The following is a 20,407-nucleotide window of genomic DNA, read 5'->3' as shown; positions in this document are numbered from 1 at the left end:
CATGCATGTGCCATCCCTCTGTAATGACTGGAAGGTACTCTAGTGGCGTTCTAATCTTGCTTAGCATGTGAGCAGGACTATAGTGGAGACCCTGAAAGAGACGTACAGGGAGAGGAAGCTGTTTTGTCACTCCCAAGACAATGTTAGAGCGGCAGAAGAGATGTCACCCAAGAAATTGGGGATCACGGGGTAAGGAGAGGAGATGGTGTCACAGGAGCAAGGAGGGGGACCATATGATGTCATGGGGTAAGGAGAGGTATCAGATGATGTCACAGGGGTAAGGAGAGGTATCAGATTATGTCACAGGGGTAAGGAGAGGTATCAGATGGTGACACAGGGGTAAGGAGGGGTACCGTATGGTGTTACAGGGGTAAGGAGGGGTATCAGATGGTGTTACAGGGGTAAGGAGGGGTATCAGATGATGTCACAGGGGTAAGGATGGATACCATATGGTGTCACAAAAGTAAGGAGAGTTATCAGATGGTGTCACGGGGTAAAGGAGAGGTATGAGATGGTGCCACAGGAGTAAGCAGGGGGACCATATGATATCATAGGGGTAGGAAGAGGTGTCAGGTGATGCCACAGGGGTTAGGAGGGCAAGCATATGGTGTCACAGAGGTGAGGAGGGATGTTAGGTGATGGATGATAAATATCTACATAGCATTCAGTTTGGATTTTCACTTTAACTCATATCCGATAACAAAGTGTATGCTACCAATAATTTGTTACATTTTGTCCCTTGTGATCCCACAGCGGAGTTCTCATTCATAAATACTCTCTTAGCGCCATCTGGTGGCTTTTGGGGTCTTATAGATTAGGATGGAGCACAATTTACCCTGAAAGGTGACCACATGACTCACTCCGTCACATGTCCACCAATAGGAGGATTATTCCTGATTTGAGGGCAGTAAATTCTGCCACGGGGTCCCATGGTTCATAGTCATAGTATTGTTAAAAAATAAATATGTAAATTAGTTTATTCCGGACATATTTTGATACATTTGATGCTTTTCTATCCTGCAGATCTTTACCGAAAAGCTATGCAAGCTTTAAAGCTAAAGCAAGAAACGCAAAGGAAGGTCAATCCATAACATGCATGTGCCATCCCTCTGTAATGACTGGAAGGTACTCTAGTGGCGTTCTAATCTTGCTTAGCATGTGAGCAGGACTATAGTGGAGACCCTGAAAGAGACGTACAGGGAGAGGAAGCTGTTTTGTCACTCCCAAGACAATGTTAGAGCGGCAGAAGAGATGTCACCCAAGAAATTGGGGATCACGGGGTAAGGAGAGGAGATGGTGTCACAGGAGCAAGGAGGGGGACCATATGATGTCATGGGGTAAGGAGAGGTATCAGATGATGTCACAGGGGTAAGGAGAGGTATCAGATTATGTCACAGGGGTAAGGAGAGGTATCAGATGGTGACACAGGGGTAAGGAGGGGTACCGTATGGTGTTACAGGGGTAAGGAGGGGTATCAGATGGTGTTACAGGGGTAAGGAGGGGTATCAGATGATGTCACAGGGGTAAGGATGGATACCATATGGTGTCACAAAAGTAAGGAGAGTTATCAGATGGTGTCACGGGGTAAAGGAGAGGTATGAGATGGTGCCACAGGAGTAAGCAGGGGGACCATATGATATCATAGGGGTAGGAAGAGGTGTCAGGTGATGCCACAGGGGTTAGGAGGGCAAGCATATGGTGTCACAGAGGTGAGGAGGGATGTTAGGTGATGGATGATAAATATCTACATAGCATTCAGTTTGGATTTTCACTTTAACTCATATCCGATAACAAAGTGTATGCTACCAATAATTTGTTACATTTTGTCCCTTGTGATCCCACAGCGGAGTTCTCATTCATAAATACTCTCTTAGCGCCATCTGGTGGCTTTTGGGGTCTTATAGATTAGGATGGAGCACAATTTACCCTGAAAGGTGACCACATGACTCACTCCGTCACATGTCCACCAATAGGAGGATTATTCCTGATTTGAGGGCAGTAAATTCTGCCACGGGGTCCCATGGTTCATAGTCATAGTATTGTTAAAAAATAAATATGTAAATTAGTTTATTCCGGACATATTTTGATACATTTGATGCTTTTCTATCCTGCAGATCTTTACCGAAAAGCTATGCAAGCTTTAAAGCTAAAGCAAGAAACGCAAAGGAAGGTCAATCCATAACATGCATGTGCCATCCCTCTGTAATGACTGGAAGGTACTCTAGTGGCGTTCTAATCTTGCTTAGCATGTGAGCAGGACTATAGTGGAGACCCTGAAAGAGACGTACAGGGAGAGGAAGCTGTTTTGTCACTCCCAAGACAATGTTAGAGCGGCAGAAGAGATGTCACCCAAGAAATTGGGGATCATAGGGGAAGGAGAGGAGATGGTGTCACGGGGTACCATATGATGTCACAGGGGTAAGGAGGGTACCATATGATGTCACAGGGGTAAGGAGGGGTACCGTATGGTGTTACAGGGGTAAGGAGGGTACCATATGATGTCACAGGTGTAAGGAGGGGTACCGTATGGTGTTACAGGGGTAAGGAGAGGTATCAGATGATGCCACAGGGGTACCGTATGGTGTTACAGGGGTAACGAGGAGTGCCATATGGTCTCACAGGGGTAAGGAGGGTACCATATGATGTCATGGGGGTAAGGAGGGGTATCGTATGATGTCACAGGGGTAAGGAGAGGTATCAGATGGTGTCACAGGGGTGTGGGTAGGAGGACCATATGATGTCATGGGGGAATGAGGGGTATCGTATGATGTCACAGGGGTAAGGAGAGGTATCAGATGGTGTCACAGGGGTGTGGGTAGGAGGACCATATGATGTCATGGGGGAATGAGGGGTATCGTATGATGTCACAGGGGTAAGGAGAGGTATCAGATGGTGTCACAGGGGTAAGGAGAGGTATCAGATGGTGTTACAGGGGTAAGGAGGGGTGCCATATGGTCTCACAGGGGTAAGGAGAGGTATCAGATGATGTCATGGGGGTAAGGAGGGGTATCGTATGGTGTCACAGCGGTAAGGAGAGGTATCAGATGGTGTCACAGGGGTAAGGAGAGGTATCAGATGGTGTCACAGGGGTGTGGAGGAGGACCATATGATGTCACAGGGGTAAGGAGAGGTATCAGATGGTGTCACAGGAGTAAGGAGGGGTATCAGGTGGTGTCAAAGGGGTAAGGAGAGGTATCAGATGGTGTCACAGGGGTAACGAGAGGTATCAGATGGTGTCACAGGGGTAACGAGAGGTATCAGATGGTGTCACAGGGGTAAGGAGGGGTATCAGATGGTGTCACAGGAGTAAGGAGAGGTATCAGATGGTGTCACAGGGGTAAGGAGAGGTATCAGATGGTGTCACAGGGGTAAGGAGGGGTATCAGATGGTGTCACAGGGGTAAGGAGGGGTATCAGATGGTGTCACAGGGGTAAGGAGGGGTAGCATATGATATGATAGTGGTTGGAAGAGGTGTCAGATGATGCCACAGGGGTAAGGAGGAGTAACATAAAGCTAAAGCAAGAAACGCAAAGGAAGGTCAATCCATAACATGCAATGGAGGACGATGGAGGAATGAGACCGTCCTTCCGTTCATTAAATAGGATATTTCCCAAATCAGAACTCCAGACGGGACGGAAACAAATTTATTGCATACAGAAGAAAAAATGTAGCATGTAAAATGCATCATTTTATTTCATGGCATTAAAAAATATTATCAGGTGCTATAATAAATTGTTTTTATTTTTTATTTTATACCTGTAATAAATAAATAATAAATAAATACACATTTTATTTTGTCACATGGTATATATATCCAGATGTTCGGCGCATCACCATCTAGACTTTTATCATTCTGACAATTGTATAATATGCATTTTTTTTTTCTATGCCTCCTGTAGCTGTGCAGTACAGTGGTGGTACTTCTGTCACATTTTATATATACAAGTTATAAAGGCGATGCAGTGATATCCTATTGGATGGTGAGATTCATATTCATTGTCCCCATCAATGTGCCCCCTTACATCAGGTGTCCCCATCAATGTGCTCCCTTACATCAGGTGTCTCCATCAATGTGCTCCCTTACATCAGGTGTCTCCATCAATGTGCTCCCTTACATCAGGTGTCTCCATCAATGTGCTCCCTTACATCAGGTGTCTCCATCAATGTGCTCCCTTACATCAGGTGTCTCCATCAATGTGCTCCCTTACATCAGGTGTCTCCATCAATGTGCTCCCTTACATCAGGTGTCTCCATCAATGTGCTCCCTTACATCAGGTGTCTCCATCAATGTGCTCCCTTACATCAGGTGTCTCCATCAATGTGCTCCCTTACATCAGGTGTCTCCATCAATGTGCTCCCTTACATCAGGTGTCTCCATCAATGTGCTCCCTTACATCAGGTGTCTCCATCAATGTGCTCCCTTACATCAGGTGTCTCCATCAATGTGCTCCCTTACATCAGGTGTCTCCATCAATGTGCTCCCTTACATCAGGTGTCTCCATCAATGTGCTCCCTTACATCAGGTGTCTCCATCAATGTGCTCCCTTACATCAGGTGTCTCCATCAATGTGCTCCCTTACATCAGGTGTCTCCATCAATGTGCTCCCTTACATCAGGTGTCTCCATCAATGTGCTCCCTTACATCAGGTGTCTCCATCAATGTGCTCCCTTACATCAGGTGTCTCCATCAATGTGCTCCCTTACATCAGGTGTCTCCATCAATGTGCTCCCTTACATCAGGTGTCTCCATCAATGTGCTCCCTTACATCAGGTGTCTCCATCAATGTGCTCCCTTACATCAGGTGTCTCCATCAATGTGCTCCCTTACATCAGGTGTCTCCATCAATGTGCTCCCTTACATCAGGTGTCTCCATCAATGTGCTCCCTTACATCAGGTGTCTCCATCAATGTGCTCCCTTACATCAGGTGTCTCCATCAATGTGCTCCCTTACATCAGGTGTCTCCATCAATGTGCTCCCTTACATCAGGTGTCTCCATCAATGTGCTCCCTTACATCAGGTGTCTCCATCAATGTGCTCCCTTACATCAGGTGTCTCCATCAATGTGCTCCCTTACATCAGGTGTCTCCATCAATGTGCTCCCTTACATCAGGTGTCTCCATCAATGTGCTCCCTTACATCAGGTGTCTCCATCAATGTGCTCCCTTACATCAGGTGTCTCCATCAATGTGCTCCCTTACATCAGGTGTCTCCATCAATGTGCTCCCTTACATCAGGTGTCTCCATCAATGTGCTCCCTTACATCAGGTGTCTCCATCAATGTGCTCCCTTACATCAGGTGTCTCCATCAATGTGCTCCCTTACATCAGGTGTCTCCATCAATGTGCTCCCTTACATCAGGTGTCTCCATCAATGTGCTCCCTTACATCAGGTGTCTCCATCAATGTGCTCCCTTACATCAGGTGTCTCCATCAATGTGCTCCCTTACATCAGGTGTCTCCATCAATGTGCTCCCTTACATCAGGTGTCTCCATCAATGTGCTCCCTTACATCAGGTGTCTCCATCAATGTGCTCCCTTACATCAGGTGTCTCCATCAATGTGCTCCCTTACATCAGGTGTCTCCATCAATGTGCTCCCTTACATCAGGTGTCTCCATCAATGTGCTCCCTTACATCAGGTGTCTCCATCAATGTGCTCCCTTACATCAGGTGTCTCCATCAATGTGCTCCCTTACATCAGGTGTCTCCATCAATGTGCTCCCTTACATCAGGTGTCTCCATCAATGTGCTCCCTTACATCAGGTGTCTCCATCAATGTGCTCCCTTACATCAGGTGTCTCCATCAATGTGCTCCCTTACATCAGGTGTCTCCATCAATGTGCTCCCTTACATCAGGTGTCTCCATCAATGTGCTCCCTTACATCAGGTGTCTCCATCAATGTGCTCCCTTACATCAGGTGTCTCCATCAATGTGCTCCCTTACATCAGGTGTCTCCATCAATGTGCTCCCTTACATCAGGTGTCTCCATCAATGTGCTCCCTTACATCAGGTGTCTCCATCAATGTGCTCCCTTACATCAGGTGTCTCCATCAATGTGCTCCCTTACATCAGGCGTCCCCATCAATGTGCCCCCTTACATAAGGTGTCTCCATCAATGTGCCCACTTACATCAGGTGTCTCCATCAATGTGCTCCCTTACATCAGGCGTCCCCATCAATGTGCTCCCTTACATCAGGTGTCCCCATCAATGTGCCCCCTTACATCAGGCGTCCCCATCAATGTGCCCCCTTACATCAGGTGTCCCCATCAATGTGCCCCCTTACATCAGGTGTCCCCATCAATGTGCCCCCTTACATCAGGCGTCCCCATCAATGTGCCCCCTTACATCAGGTGTCCCCATCAATGTGCCCCCTTACATCAGGTGTCCCCATCAATGTGCCCCCTTACATCAGGCGTCCCCATCAATGTGCCCCCTTACATCAGGTTGATCTAACAGTGTATGGCCGGCTTTGGTTGTCCTCCTCGGGGACGGGTATTCAGGCTGCCCATACACCAGCAGAATTTCCATAGAGAAAACTACGTTTTGTAACGTTTGTTTGATTTTCAAGCTAACGAGGTCAAATCGGGAACCAATTTCGACTGATAGTGAGAGGGATAATGTTTCTTGACATAATCATTCAATGTTCTAAGAGCTGATGAGGTCGTGTAAACGCTCAATCTCCACGGTAATGCTGAGGAAAAAAAAAAGTGAAGGAGCGGGATGGAAAATTTCTTCTCGAATGAATGTAATCAGTGGAGACAAATTTGGAAACAACGTTCATGAAGTCTCTGATGAATGAATGTTTTTTTCAGGAACCTCCAAAATTGACGTTCAAATCTCCGATAACATTACCAAATGTTCCGATGAGATTTTTCAGAGGAACGTTGGTAGGAAGACTTCTTCTCGAATGAATGAAATTCTATCAGCGAAATGTGGTTTTTGTTCGGGGAAACTCCATAATCGAATGTTAAAATGAATTAAAGTTTCAACAATGAGATTTTAAACGAATGTTCTGATGAGATTCTCCATAGGAACGTTCGTAGGAAGATCTACCAGAGTATGGGCGGCATTGGTTGTCCTCTTCAGGGGGAGGGGGGGTTGGGGACAGGTATTTACTGTCTGTACCTTAGTACATTTGCTCCAACACGTTACACAAAAGAGGTCAGACAGGAGGAGGAGAAGAAGGAGGGGGGAGATTAGTGACACAGGAGGAGGAGAAGGAGGAGGGGGGAGATGAATAACACAGGAGGAGGAGAAGGGGGGAGATGAATAACACAGGAGGAAGAGAAGTAGGGGGAGATGTTTGAGTAGGGTAAGGGAGGGGGGAGAGGAGAATAGAGTGACACACAACCGCACTGCCTGTCCTACCATCCTCTCCGTCCCTCCATTCCCTCTAACCTGCACATTACCTGTTTCTTAAAGTGTGTAGATTCCCCGCATTCCCTAATATGGCAGTTTAGGGGTCTTAGAGTGATGCCATTTACCCTCTATCCCGAGGAACGCGGGTTTATTTTTGTACCAGCCTTACACTGTTTTAAAGGGATTATAATAATCATTTTGTTTTCCGGCTGTGCTGACCAACTCGTGGATTGGGACTTGACAAAGTGGTGGAGCATGCGGACGGCACACCCTGGATCTATTTCTAACGTGGGCACGTGGAGGGTGGACATTGATACGAACATCTCGTGTCTGGAAATAGTCCCACCACACACCACTTTGTGTGTGAGCGTCCCATGCGCCGCAGTGCCCGGCTTTTGTGTCCATGCAAAAATGGTGGCCACCATCTCGGTCTTAGCAGGGGACACTTTAACCTCTAGTGTTCCTCCTTGAGGCTTTCCCCTCCTCCTCCTCCTCCCTCCCTGATCCTGTGCACTCATGGAGCCTTTATACACTGCTGGTCGGTCACCCTCTGTCCTCCTGATTCAACGTCCATCGTGAGGGTTGTCCGGTGGCCGCAGATGGAGAATCTTCGAAAAGGGAAGTCGCGACAGATGGCAAAACCGGGCAACGGGGGGAGCAGTGAGGGTGGAAATACACATGTCTCTGTATTGTTGTGAGCTCGCTCTCACAACTCTGCGGCCATGATGTCATTTCCAGTGCGACTGTGGAGAAGCTGGAAGTAGAGATTCTCTATGCTAAGGTACAATGGAGTATTATGGGGGTCTCTGTCTGGTGGGCATAGTCCATTATGGGATATCTGTTTTGCATGCATAGTCCATTATGGGGTATCTGTCTGGTGGGCATAGTCCATCATAGGGTATCTGTTTGGTGGGCATAGTCCTTTATGGGATATCTGTTTTGTGTGCATAGTCCATTATGGGGTATCTGTCTGGTCGTGGGTCCATCATAGGGTATCTGTTTCGTGGGCATAGTCCATCATAGGGTATCTGTTTCGTGGGCATAGTCCATAATGGGATATGCGTTTGGTGGGCATAGTCCGTTATAGGGTACCCATTTGGTGGTCATAGTCCATAATGGGGTATTCATTTGACGGGCATAGTCCATTATGAAGAATCCGCTAAGTAGCATAGTCCATTATGGTGTATTTTGTTTGGAGGGCATAGTCCATTATGCGTTATCCGTTTTGTGGACACAGGGACGCCAGTGTGTGTAGGGGGAATCAGGGCCGTAGATAATTTTCTTTGCCTGGGGGGGGTGGATGTTTTCATGTGTCCCTCCAGCGGTGCGGCGTCTCTCCGATCCAGCACTGACTGCTCTGTCCCTCCGATCCTGCGGTGTCTGCAGGCGGGTGCATGCGTCCATAGACTTACCTTGCGTCTCTGCTCATCTCCCGGCCGAGAATCGGAACTGCGCATGCGCCCGCCCCAAGATCCTTTGCGGCCGTACGAGCAGTTCCTGATTCTCGGCGCGGGAGCGAGCAGCGATAACGAGGTAAGTTTAAAATGATTTCAAGCGTTTTTTGTTTTTTTTTACACTTCTTGCCTGTATCTACTGCTTGCTAGTACGTGACCCCCTCTGCCCTCCCCTCGTTAGCCACTGCCAGGACACTCTGGGGGGGGGGGGGGTTTGAACCCCCCTATCCCCCCCTTAGTTACGCCCCTGGGGGGAATATTCCTGTTCGCAACTCGTATAACCAAATTGTGGTGCTGAAAGATTCCAGATTAAAAGAAAATCAGTCTGACGGGCATAGTCCATTACAGGGTATTCGTTTGATGGGCATTAAGAAGTGTCTCTTTCTTGTGCATAGTCCATATTGGGCTAGTGGCTGGTGAGCATAGTCCATTATGGGATATCTGTCTGGTGAGCATAGTCCATTTAGGATGTCTGTCTGGTGAGCATAGTCCATTATGGGGTATCCGTCTGGTGAGCATAGTCCATTATAGGGTGTCCGTCTAGTGGGCATAGTACATTATGGGTCTCCGTCTGGCGGGAATAGTCTATTATGGGGTGTCTGTCTGGTGAGCATAGTCTATTATGGGGTATCTGTCTGGTGGCCATAGTCCATTATGGGGTATCTGACTGGTGGCTATAGTAAATTATGGGGTATCTATCTGGTGAGCATAGTCCATTATGGGGTATCTATCTGGTGAGCATAGTCCATTATGGGGTATCTCCCTGGTGGCCATAGTCCAGCATGGGGTATCTGTCTGGTGAGCATAGTCCATTAAGGAGTATCTGACTGGTGGCCATAGTCCATTATAGGGTATCTGCCCGGTGGCCATAGTCCATTATAGGGTATCTGTCTGGTGAGCATAGTCCATTATGGAGTATCTGACTGGTGGCCATAGTCCATTATAGGGTATCTGTCTGGTGGCCATAGTCCATTAGAGGGTATCTGCCCGGTGGCCATAGTCCATTATGGGGTATCTGTCAGGTGAGCATAGTCCATTAAGGAGTATCTGACTGGTGGCCATAGTCCATTATAGGGTATCTGTCTGGTGGCCATAGTCCATTAGAGGGTATCTGCCCGGTGGCCATAGTCCATTATGGGGTATCTGTCAGGTGGCGATCTCGTTGGACGTGTTCCACATCAGTGGCCTGCAAAGCATGAATGCCTTCTGAACGTAACAGCCAGGCAACTAGCATTTTCACAAAGGGGGGTCCAGTATTTAATGCTTCCTTGGGAAAATTGTAGGGTCGTGCTGACTCTAAACCAGGGGAAGACAACCTTGGCACTCCAGCTGTTGTGGAACTACAAGTCCCGTGAGGTACTACAAGGCTCTGACAGTCACAGCATGACCCGCAGAGGCATGATAGGATTTGCAGTTTCACCACAGCTGAAGTGACAGGGCTGGTCTAGACAGTTGGGCACCAATAATCTCTGGTCACAAACAGGTTAAATAGGATTGCATGGGTCCCACCACATTCCAGTGTGGGCATTAGCATAAGGAAGGGGAAGGGGTGCTTCACAGGCAGCCGGCAATCTCAAGGTCTAGTTATCTACACACCATGTGATCAGGTTTTCTATTATCTGCAATCGCTTGCTACCCGGAGAATAGCCGTGTGAGCCAGCTCGAGCGGTCCCATGACCATTAGATTGTCAGGTGTTGTGCCAAAAAAAATGACTGAATAGGAAGACTCGGGAAGGAGAAGGAAGGTGAGGGGCGCTCATAGCGGTGAGGTTCTCAATGAAGTCCCCGCAGGCTCTTCTCTCCTGGGCTGCGGTGGAAGAATGTCCCTGGGTGTCCTCACGTCTAATGCAGGTCAATGGACCTGCATAGGATGCGATGATGTCAGCGGCCCTTAGACCACTGGAGCCCAGGGGAGAAGAGGCTCCGGAGACCGGTCTAGCAGCCTGGAGGGGCCAAGGATCAGGTGAGTAAATATTCTTTTTTGGGGCCCCCTAGATAAAACGATCGCTTGCATTGCAGGGGGGTAACCCCACCACGAGGGCAAGTTTTTAGTCTATCAGGAGTTGTTCTTTAAGAAGTGTAAGGGGATGTGTCTCCGTAGGCAGCCCACCCAATAATGGTGACTGAAGGTTGGCCGTTCGCTCGAGTAGCAATGAGCTTTACTCATGCGCGCTGCTTGCTCCATGCGTGGGCGGCCCTGGCAGACTAGCAATCGGGAACCAATCAGCATTGCTTCTAATCATGTGATCACCAGCTATGACATGGTGATCACATGGCTGTAAACATTGTACCGAATCAAGGTGGTGGACCTCCTAAGGCAGTAGGTGTTCTCAGCCAGCGTAGAGGGAATGGCTCTCCTTAGGCCGCTCTCCCAGGACTGGTGGCAGAAGGTTGGCTCTTTGCTCGAGCAGGGACTGGGTGCACATGGAGGAAAGAGCCAAAAGCAGAGCGTGTAAAGTCCAGCTTTCATTTTATTCAGGCTCCTATCCTAGAAAGGCAAAACACGTTTCGGGGGTTCAAAGGGTCTCTCGTCATCAGGGCTTGGAACTGTTGAACAAGGCATGTACTGGATGGATACATCTGTCATTAAACAAGAACAACTGGGCGGGACGTCACGGCCAGCTCCGCCCAGTTGTTATTCATTGGCCAGGTAATGGCTGGCTAATATTAAAGAGTTGGGCGGAGCTAGCTGTCACTGCTAGCTCCACCCAATTGTTTTTTTTTGTTGAATTATAATTTTTTTCTTTTAAAAAAATCTTTATTTTTTAATTTTAGTATTTATTTACATTTTAAAAGTATTTTTTCAACCTTTTTTTTAAACACTTTCATTGATTTTCTATTCTGCTCTGTACCACGGAGGTGCTGAGCAGAATAGTAGAGACGAATGCCGCTCAGCGCCATTCGGCTATTCACTCACCTATGAGAATGGGGGCGAACGGCAGCGAGTGAGCTGCCGGAGCTTCGGCTCAGCCGATCCAAATGTTGGATCGGCTGAGTCGAAGTCCTTCTGCACTTCGGCTCAGCTGAAGTTCAGCCGTAGGCAGCCAATGTACGGCTGAAATCAGCCGTACTTAGCCGGAGTGAATGGCCGAACATTGATGTCGGCTGCCTTCCCCAGCTTTGTGAATGACCCCTATATGTATTCAATTTTTTATTACATCATTCCAAACCAGTGGCCATATTACTTAATATTCACATAGCAAGTGTAGAAACTGCACCCTAAAACGTTTGTTTCCTTTCTTGCTGGTTTTCAGATGTTGATGTGACCCACGCTGCATATGTTAGGAAAGATATTCCACACTACAGAACCAAAAATGAGTGAAAGAACCGGCGTGCTCCACTTCAAGCTGGACAACCATGGAGACTCCATGTTGGGTAGGATGAACGCTTTACGAGAACAGAGCAAGTTCTGCGATGTCACCGTATACATCGACGATGCTGAGGTCCCGGGACACAAAGTGGTGTTTGCGGCAGGCTCCCCCTATCTCAGGGACCAATTCCTGCTAAGCGATTCCCAAGACGTTCGTATCTCCATTCTACAGAACTCTCAGGCCGGGAAGCATCTGCTCCTGTCCTGTTACACCGGGGTCCTCGAATTCCCCGAGATGGACCTCGTCAACTATCTGACGGCAGCCAGCTTTCTGCAGATGAGTCATGTGGTGGAGCGATGCACGCAAGCCTTGTGGAAGTTTATTAAACCACAGCAAGCCACAGCGGGGACCACGGATGAAGAAGAGACCAAACCGGCGGCGGAGGTTGTGGAACCAGAAGAGGAAACCGATGATTCCATCCAGCCGGACTCTCCTGTGGCCTCCAACTCAGAAGATAGCATAGACAATGACGATATTCAGATTGTCAAGGTTGAGTCTATAGGTGAGGTACCCAGCGATAAAGCCAAGGTAAGCCAAAGTCAATTCATGTCATCTGACCAGACTGCCCTGCACTCCCTGGAGCCGCAACACTCGCTCATCAACTCCACTGTCGAAAACCGAGCTGGAGACATGGACGCCAACCCTATACACAACTATGCCGTGTCGGATAACAGCAGCGATAACATGGGGCCATCTGCCAAAGAGATTTTCGGACCTAGCAGTAGGGTTTTGGACAAGACACTGCAATGGCATCACCAATGTCCCAAATGCACTCGGGTGTTTCGGCATTTGGAGAATTATGCCAACCATTTGAAAATGCACAAACTGTTTATGTGTTTGTTGTGCGGAAAGACATTCACTCAGAAAGGCAACCTGCACAGGCACATGCGCGTCCACGCAGGCATCAAACCCTTCCAGTGCAAGATATGTGGCAAAACCTTTTCTCAGAAGTGCTCGCTACAGGACCACCTGAACCTGCACAGCGGAGATAAACCGCACAAATGCAACTACTGCGATATGGTGTTTGCGCACAAACCCGTACTGAGGAAACACCTCAAGCAGCTCCACGGCAAAAACAGTTTTGACAATGCGCACGAGAGGAGCACACTGGATGTCAGTCTTGACTATGAAGCTTTTGCCGGTGCCCATGATGGCAACGAAATGATTTCACAGAGCCTGCACCAATGAGAAGGAGGTGTTATGCATACATTTTAAAGGACGTGTCCATTTATTCATCTTACGTCTGTACTCGGTGCACCATGTAATAGACAACCTGAGTAGGCCTGGCCAGGAGTGGCACCTAGAGATGCCTGCACATACCTTGGTTCATTGTCCTCTGCTAGATATAAAATCAAAGAGAAGGTACTGTAAATGCGGTACAAGAAATGAAGTGTACTTGATTCCATGCACTAATGGCGGAAAACAACATGGCGGGTACATGTTTGGTACAGATTTCGGAACACCAGACGCTGTACACCCATCTATGGTTTCTCAACACCGTGTTTCAGTTTATGGAGGAGAAACTTCCACTTTTAGATTTAAAGGTTTTAAGAGATGAATGCTAGTGTAGTGGACAGGAGGAGGATCAAATAACAAAGTAAAAATATAAAGCTGTACTACTGATGACCCAGGCCTTCAAATTAGGGATGAGCTCATATCTTGATGACCCAGGCCTTCAAATTAGGGATGAGCTCATCTCCTGGTGACCCAGGCCTTCAAATTAGGGATGAGCGCAGCTTCTGATGACCCAGGCCTTCAAATTAGGGATGAGCTCAGCTACTGATGACCCAGGCCTTCAAATTAGGGATGAGCTCAGCTTCTGATGACCCAGGCCTTCAAATTAGGGATGAGCGCAGCTTCTGATGACCCAGGCCTTCAAATTAGGAAAGAGCTCATATCCTGATGACCCAGGCCTTCAAATTAGGGATGAGCTCAGCTTCTGATGACCCAGGCCTTCAAATTAGGAAAGATCTCAGCTCCTGATGACTCAGACCTTCAAATTAAGAAAGAGCTCAGCTCCTGATGACCCAGACCTTCAAATTAGAGATGAGCTCATCTCCTGGTGACCCAGGCCTTCAAATTAGGGATGAGCTTAGCTGCTGATGGCCCAGGCCTTCAAATTAGGGATGAGCTTAGCTGCTGATGGCCCAGGCCTTCAAATTAGGGATGAGCTCAGGTTCAAAAGGAACCTGTTCTGAACCTGAGCTCCTCCGAACATGGAAGGAAGCTTCTACTGTGCAATCCAATCAGCTTGACGGTAGCAAAGGGAGCGGTGCAGTGACGTCATTGACCTTAAATGGCTACATGCCTATATTTCGTAAATACTATTGACCTAATATGTCTATGTGGCCATATAAGGTATATGATGTCAACACAAGCTTCCTGCCCCTTTATGTGGAGCTATAGGGCGGGGCATGCCCAGCATGTAGCTGATTTATGGAAGTCCCCATGGCACTTCCTTGTTCAGAGGAGCTCAGGTTTGGATCTGGTTCAGTCCAAACCTGAGCTCATCCCCACTTCCAGGGCCGGTGCAAGGATTTTTGCCTACACAGGCGAAGGTGCAGTACGCAGAACTGCAAAACATGTTGAGCAGGACGATAAACTAGCACTAACCGCACTCCCTTTCCACTAACCCTAACTGGTCAAATGATCCATAGTACAACTACATGTTATGTACTAACCTATTCATGTTAGCAGGGGAGAATTGTAAATCTATTACTGGTGTGTAGTGGAGGTGTGTGCTGTATATATGTACTACATCTACATTACACACGTCCAGTACATTATAGCAATAGATTTACAGCCAGTCCTGTCCCAGCTTTCCTCACTTACAGTTTCACTCCGATCCCTGTTGCCTCATGCGGCGGTGCCTCTCGTAGTTGGCGCTGGGCAGAATCGCTGCATCGCGTCTCGGTGCTCAACTTGTGGGAGGCGCTCACAATTCTGCCCTGCTAACATGTTTGGGTTAAATCATGATCCATAGTACATATACTGCACACACGTCCACTACACTGCAGTAATAGAGTTACAATTATCACCTGCTAACATGAATGGGTTAAATGGTCCGTAGTACAACTACATGTTATGTACTATTATGTACTAAGGATCTTTTAACCTATTCATGTTAGCAGGGGATAATTGTAAATCTGTTGCTGCAGTGCAGTGGACGTGTGTAACGTACATGTACTACGTACTACATATAGAGTACACTGCAGACAATAGATTTACAATTATCCTCGGCTAACATGAATGGGTTAAATGATCTATAGTACATAACATGTAGTTGTACTACGGATCATTTAACCCATTAATATTAGCGGGGGGTCATTGTGAATCTATTGCCGGCAGTGTATTGGGAATGTGTACTGTATATATGTACTACATATAGAGTACACACTGCAGACAATAGATGTACAATTATCACCTGCTAATAATCATTAGTTCTTATTAGGGACCCCCCCTGCCCTCACTTACTGCTCGATGAAGGTGCCTCGCTGGTGACACGCGCGGCACCTCTGGCAGTCGCCGGCCAGCTAAATTAGGACCCCACCTGGAACTCCTCTCACCGGACCAGCGCTGACTTGCGGCTGCACTCCCGCACCGAAGGTAAGTGAAGAAAAAAAAAAAACATAGCGCAAGAATCGCAGCATTTTGACAAGTACAAGTACTTGTCAAAATGCCCTGTTTTTTTCCGCCCTCACCCTTCAGCGCCCTCAGGCGGCCGCTCGACTTGCCTTGCGGTAGCGCCGGGCCTGCCCACTTCATATAAGTGATAGCCACGGATGGTGCCGTGCCAAGACCAGATGGGAGAATACAAAATCACCAGCACTCCAAAGAAATGCGTATCGCAGATTTAATGTGAGTCGAAGCATACCAACGTTTTGGGGCCTTGCAGGGTCCCCTCCTCAAGGGGACATAATTACTATGTCAAAGATATAGGAATGGCCTCTGCAGGCCCCCTGAAACATCAGTATGCTTTTGGCAGTGATAACCTAATTTTGGATCCTGACTCTGGATACTTGACATCCTCGGGGTCTTAACTTTAAATGGGATATTGATTTGTTAAACCCCCATAGCTTTAGTTGCTTACTATGGATGGCTCTGTATTGCCAGAGTGTATGAATATTAGTGTTACTAGGTTTTGGGTGTTTGCCTAGGGCAGTGGTGGCGAACCTTGGCACTCCAGCTGTGCCAAAACTTCAAATCCCAACATGCATCTGCCTCTGGGAGTTATGTGTGTGGCTGTTCCAAAACAGCTGGGGTGCCAAGGTTCGCCACCACTGGCCTAGGGGGTCTGTGGATCTTCCACGAGTGATTAGCAGTTGCACAACAATTGTTTTATCGATACATTTTAGCATCCGTATGTCTTTTTTTTCAGGTATTCTTGTATAACAGAGTTCAGAATGTTTGTGTTGCATTGTTGTATTCTGTATATAAGGTCCACCTCTGCAATTGCAATTGTCCGAAACATTGGTTTTTAATAGCTGTTGAATAAAGTGCTGCTTTTATCCCGCAAGCATGCTGGAGGCCCATCGCCATCTTACTTTTCACCGTGAGCAGAAGCCAGCGATCTTGGGTACCCATGAGCAGACGAGAAGAGTGTGTGTCAGGTTGGTGAGCTGCTTCGTGCTTATGTTTGCATACAAACCTATATTGAGGGAACGTCCCAAATAGGTGTATGGTAAAAAGAGTTTTCAGAGGAAATCACGGGAGGAAGTTTGAGGAAATCTTGACTTTTTTCATCCCCTATGTTTGTGTCCTCCCATTACCCTAAGGAGAACTATGGGGAAAAGCACTAACCCCATAGTTCTCCTTTAAATCTATTCATTTTAGATATGAGTGCTTAATGTACTATGTAAAAGACAAACTAAGATGTATTTAAAGTGACCCTGTGAATTAAAAAGAAAAGAGAAAGAACTGCTAGCAAATATAATGTTCCGGCACCTAGCTGCTCTACTTGTCCCTTCTAATGCTGAATGCCATGCTGAACTGAAGGAGTGAAGCTGCGGCACCTCCTGGTAGTGACAGAGCTAGACCATCTCCTACTCCTACTAATACTACTTGTTTATTCCCATTGGCCATTGTCAGCAACTCATCATAGTGATAGACCAATGGAGGGGGTGCCAGCAAGTTCAGTCCTTGGTTTTGCCTGTCCAGAACGGATAGGAATGCAGCCATGGAAGGGACAAGAGTCACTGTAGGTGCATCAGGGTGACTGCTAACAGCTTTCTTCACACCTCCCATCCTGTTCTTGGACAATCAACATTTCCTTTGACACATTCCATGATGATTGGATGAAGGTGTCTGTGCTACCTGTGCGGATACGAATGGCGGGGAATGTTCACTCATTAGAGCTGAAGAAGCGGCCTGGAGAAGCTATGAATTGTCTTGAATATTGCAGAACAAGTCCAGTTGACTGTGACTAAGTACTACTATGACCTGAATGATTGAGAACCTTTAAGAACATAAGAGCTTTCTTCTTTTTTTAATTCTTTTTTTTTTTAATACCGGTAAAACAATAAATAAACCAACACCCCTTTGTTAATGCATAAACGTACTGGGCCATTCAATCATTTGGTCAACACATTTGTTGAGAAGTCAGGGCATGGTAACATCAGTAGCTACATCATAACTTCTACTGTCACCATTTAAAAACTGGAATACTATTTATGCCACTAACCCTCAACTGCCAGGACTTCTCTTAATAAAAGTATTCGTAGTATTCAAGGGTAAGTTGGCTGAATGCTAATATTGGGTTTGTGAAGCCGAAACCAATCAGTGTTGTAGTTACACAGTTGCTGCCCCAAAAACCAACATAGACAGTGTGGGTAGAGGGCCTACGTGAGATAGAGAGGGTTGAGGGCCTGTGTTCCTGAGGGCCTATGTTCCTGAGGGCCTATGTTTCTGAGGGCCTGTGTTTCTGAGGGCCTGTGTTCCTGAGGGCCCATGTTCCTGAGGGCCCTGTGTTCCTGAGGGCCTGTGTTTCTGAGGGCCTGTGTTCCTGAGGGCCCTGTGTTTCTGAGGGCCCTGTGTTTCTGAGGGCCTGTGTTCCTGAGGGCCTATGTTTCTGAGGGCCTGTGTTCCTTAGGGCCTGTGTTTCTGAGGGCCTGTGTTTCTGAGGGCCGGTGTTTCTGAGGGCCTGTGTTCCTGAGGACCTGCTTTCCTGAGGGCCTATGTCTCTGAGGGCCTATGTCTCTGAGGGCCTATGTCTCTGAGGGCCTATGTTCCTAAAGGGCCTATGTTTCTGAGGGCCTGCTTTCCTGAGGGCCTATGTTCCTGAGGGCCTATGTTCCTGAGGGCCTGTGTTCCTGAAGGCCTGTGCACTTCAGGGCCTATGTTCCTGAGGGCCTGTGTTCCTTAGGGCCTATGTTACTGAGGGCCTATGTTCCTGAGGGCCTGTGTTCCTTAGGGCCTATGTTACTGAGGGCCTGTGTATACATTTAGCTCTGCTTGTCCGGAGCAGGACTAAATGTACAAAAAACTACTCCCCCGGCGCCCGAAACTGCAACGAGCGATAGGGATTCCACACCCCTGGGTACACTGTCAGCCCCGCCGCCTCAGCTCTCACACATTCACTCCATAAGACGCACAGACATTTTTGCCCGCCTTTTGGGGGGGGTAAAAAAGAGTGCGCCTTATGTAGCGAAAAATACAGTATGTATATGGCTGCCAGACCCGAGTGGCATTTGGGAGCTCCCGAATGCAATTCGGAAATTCGGATCCCGAATACCTTTCGGGTCTGGGAGCCTCAGCTTTAGTATTAATATCTGTATATGGTTTTCTGCGATAGTTGTAACGAATATTCGTAAACTCATCCGAAGTAACGAAAATTCGGATTCCGTCTGAATCTGAAACCTAAACCGAATTGAATTTCGGATCCGAATCCCGAAATAACTAAATATCCTCCATCGCTGCCGACGACGGGCCCAGCCACCTCCCCCGAAGCTGCTGGTTGTCATCGACTCGGCAGCTGTGAGGAGGGACGCGCCGCTGCACATGTGAATGGCTACGTGTTTCTACTCACAGCCGCCAGTGACAGCCAGCAGCCTGAAATGCCATAGCGACCCAGGCGGCCCCGCACACGGCATCAGGGGGATGTCCTGGTCGGGCCCCCCTGTGCCCCCCTGTGCGCCTGGGTCGCTATGGTGATTGTTACGCCACTGGTGAGGTTGAATAAAGACACAGGTCCATCAGGTTCAACCTATTTACCATAAGACTGTTTGACATTGCTCTGTGTACTGTATCCCTCTGTTTGGTTTGCAGTTGGTATGCAAAGTGTTATAATTAGCATAACAATAGCGAACATGACGCTGATAATCTGCTAATTTGCCAGTTTGGCCGCAAGAGTGAAGACCTTCCTGGACCAATCCACACACACACAACCCAAGGACTTATCTCATATATATTCAGTGGCGTAACAATAGCCATAGCGACCCAGGCGGCCGCTATGGGGCCCGGGCACAGGGGGGCCCGGCCAGGACAACCCCCTGATGCCGTGCGGGGCGCCTGGGTCGCTATGTTCTGAGGGTGACCCTGGAGAGCCCACCATAGAGAGTCTATGGCGGGCTCTGCAGGGTCACCCTCAGGTGAGCTATGTGGGCTCTTCAAGGGGTGTAACTAGAAATCACAGGGCCCCATACTAAATTTTGCTATGGGGCCCTGTGATTTCTAGTTACGCCCGTGTATATGCGTGTATTTTCTGGATTGTGATCAATAATAGGAAATCACCTGCACTCCATACAGCGTGCAGACCTTGGATGAGAGGTTGGTGCTTGAAGTGACAACACGGATGGCGCCGTGTTAGATGCAGTCCACATGCGTCAAACAGCCAACGTTTCGGGGGGCCACGTAGGGTCCCTTCTTCTGGGTGACATAGTGACCTGGGTTTTCTGGATTGTGTTCACATACGTGTGGCCTTCACCATCCTATGTCTGGGATTTTTCAGCCATGCATGGGGGTTGGGTACTTCGTACAGCCTAGAGGGGGTGTAGCAGAGGTTTCGATGCGCACTACACGTGGCTTGTGGTTACAACTAGAGATTAGCCTGGGCTTGTTGTGAATCCATTATGCATGAGTTCACCTGTGACCACCCCTCTCATCCCAATCAGTGACAGCAATTGCCATGGCAGGGGCGGATCCAGAGTCCACTCTCCGCAGGGGAAGAAGATGGGGCCCGGTAACTGGCAATATCAGCGGTTACCAGGGCCCCCGTCATCCAGTT

General features: G+C 48.0%; 1 protein-coding gene across 1 annotated transcript; it reads left to right on the top strand.

Moving 5' to 3' along the window:
- Positions 1 to 7,872: 7,872 nt before the first annotated feature.
- ZBTB26 (zinc finger and BTB domain containing 26) lies at positions 7,873 to 13,419 on the top strand. Its single transcript, XM_018571450.1, has 2 exons — positions 7,873 to 8,142; positions 12,070 to 13,419. Exon 2 carries the CDS (start codon positions 12,094 to 12,096, stop codon positions 13,372 to 13,374), a length of 1,281 nt encoding a protein of 426 aa, XP_018426952.1. The 5' UTR covers positions 7,873 to 8,142; positions 12,070 to 12,093; the 3' UTR covers positions 13,375 to 13,419.
- Positions 13,420 to 20,407: the final 6,988 nt, after the last annotated feature.

Source organism: Nanorana parkeri, unplaced genomic scaffold, assembly GCF_000935625.1.
Source record: "Nanorana parkeri isolate BGI_ZX_2015 unplaced genomic scaffold, ASM93562v1 scaffold1760, whole genome shotgun sequence".
Classification (NCBI taxonomy): Eukaryota; Metazoa; Chordata; class Amphibia; order Anura; family Dicroglossidae; genus Nanorana; species Nanorana parkeri.
Note: the sequence above shows the minus strand (reverse complement) of the source record. Positions and strands in the feature narration are given on the sequence as shown.

What these genes read in the sequence shown, in the direction of transcription:
- ZBTB26 (XM_018571450.1), top strand. Translation starts at nt 12,094, where the DNA reads ATGTTAGGAAAGATATTCCACACTACAGAACCAAAAATGAGTGAAAGA.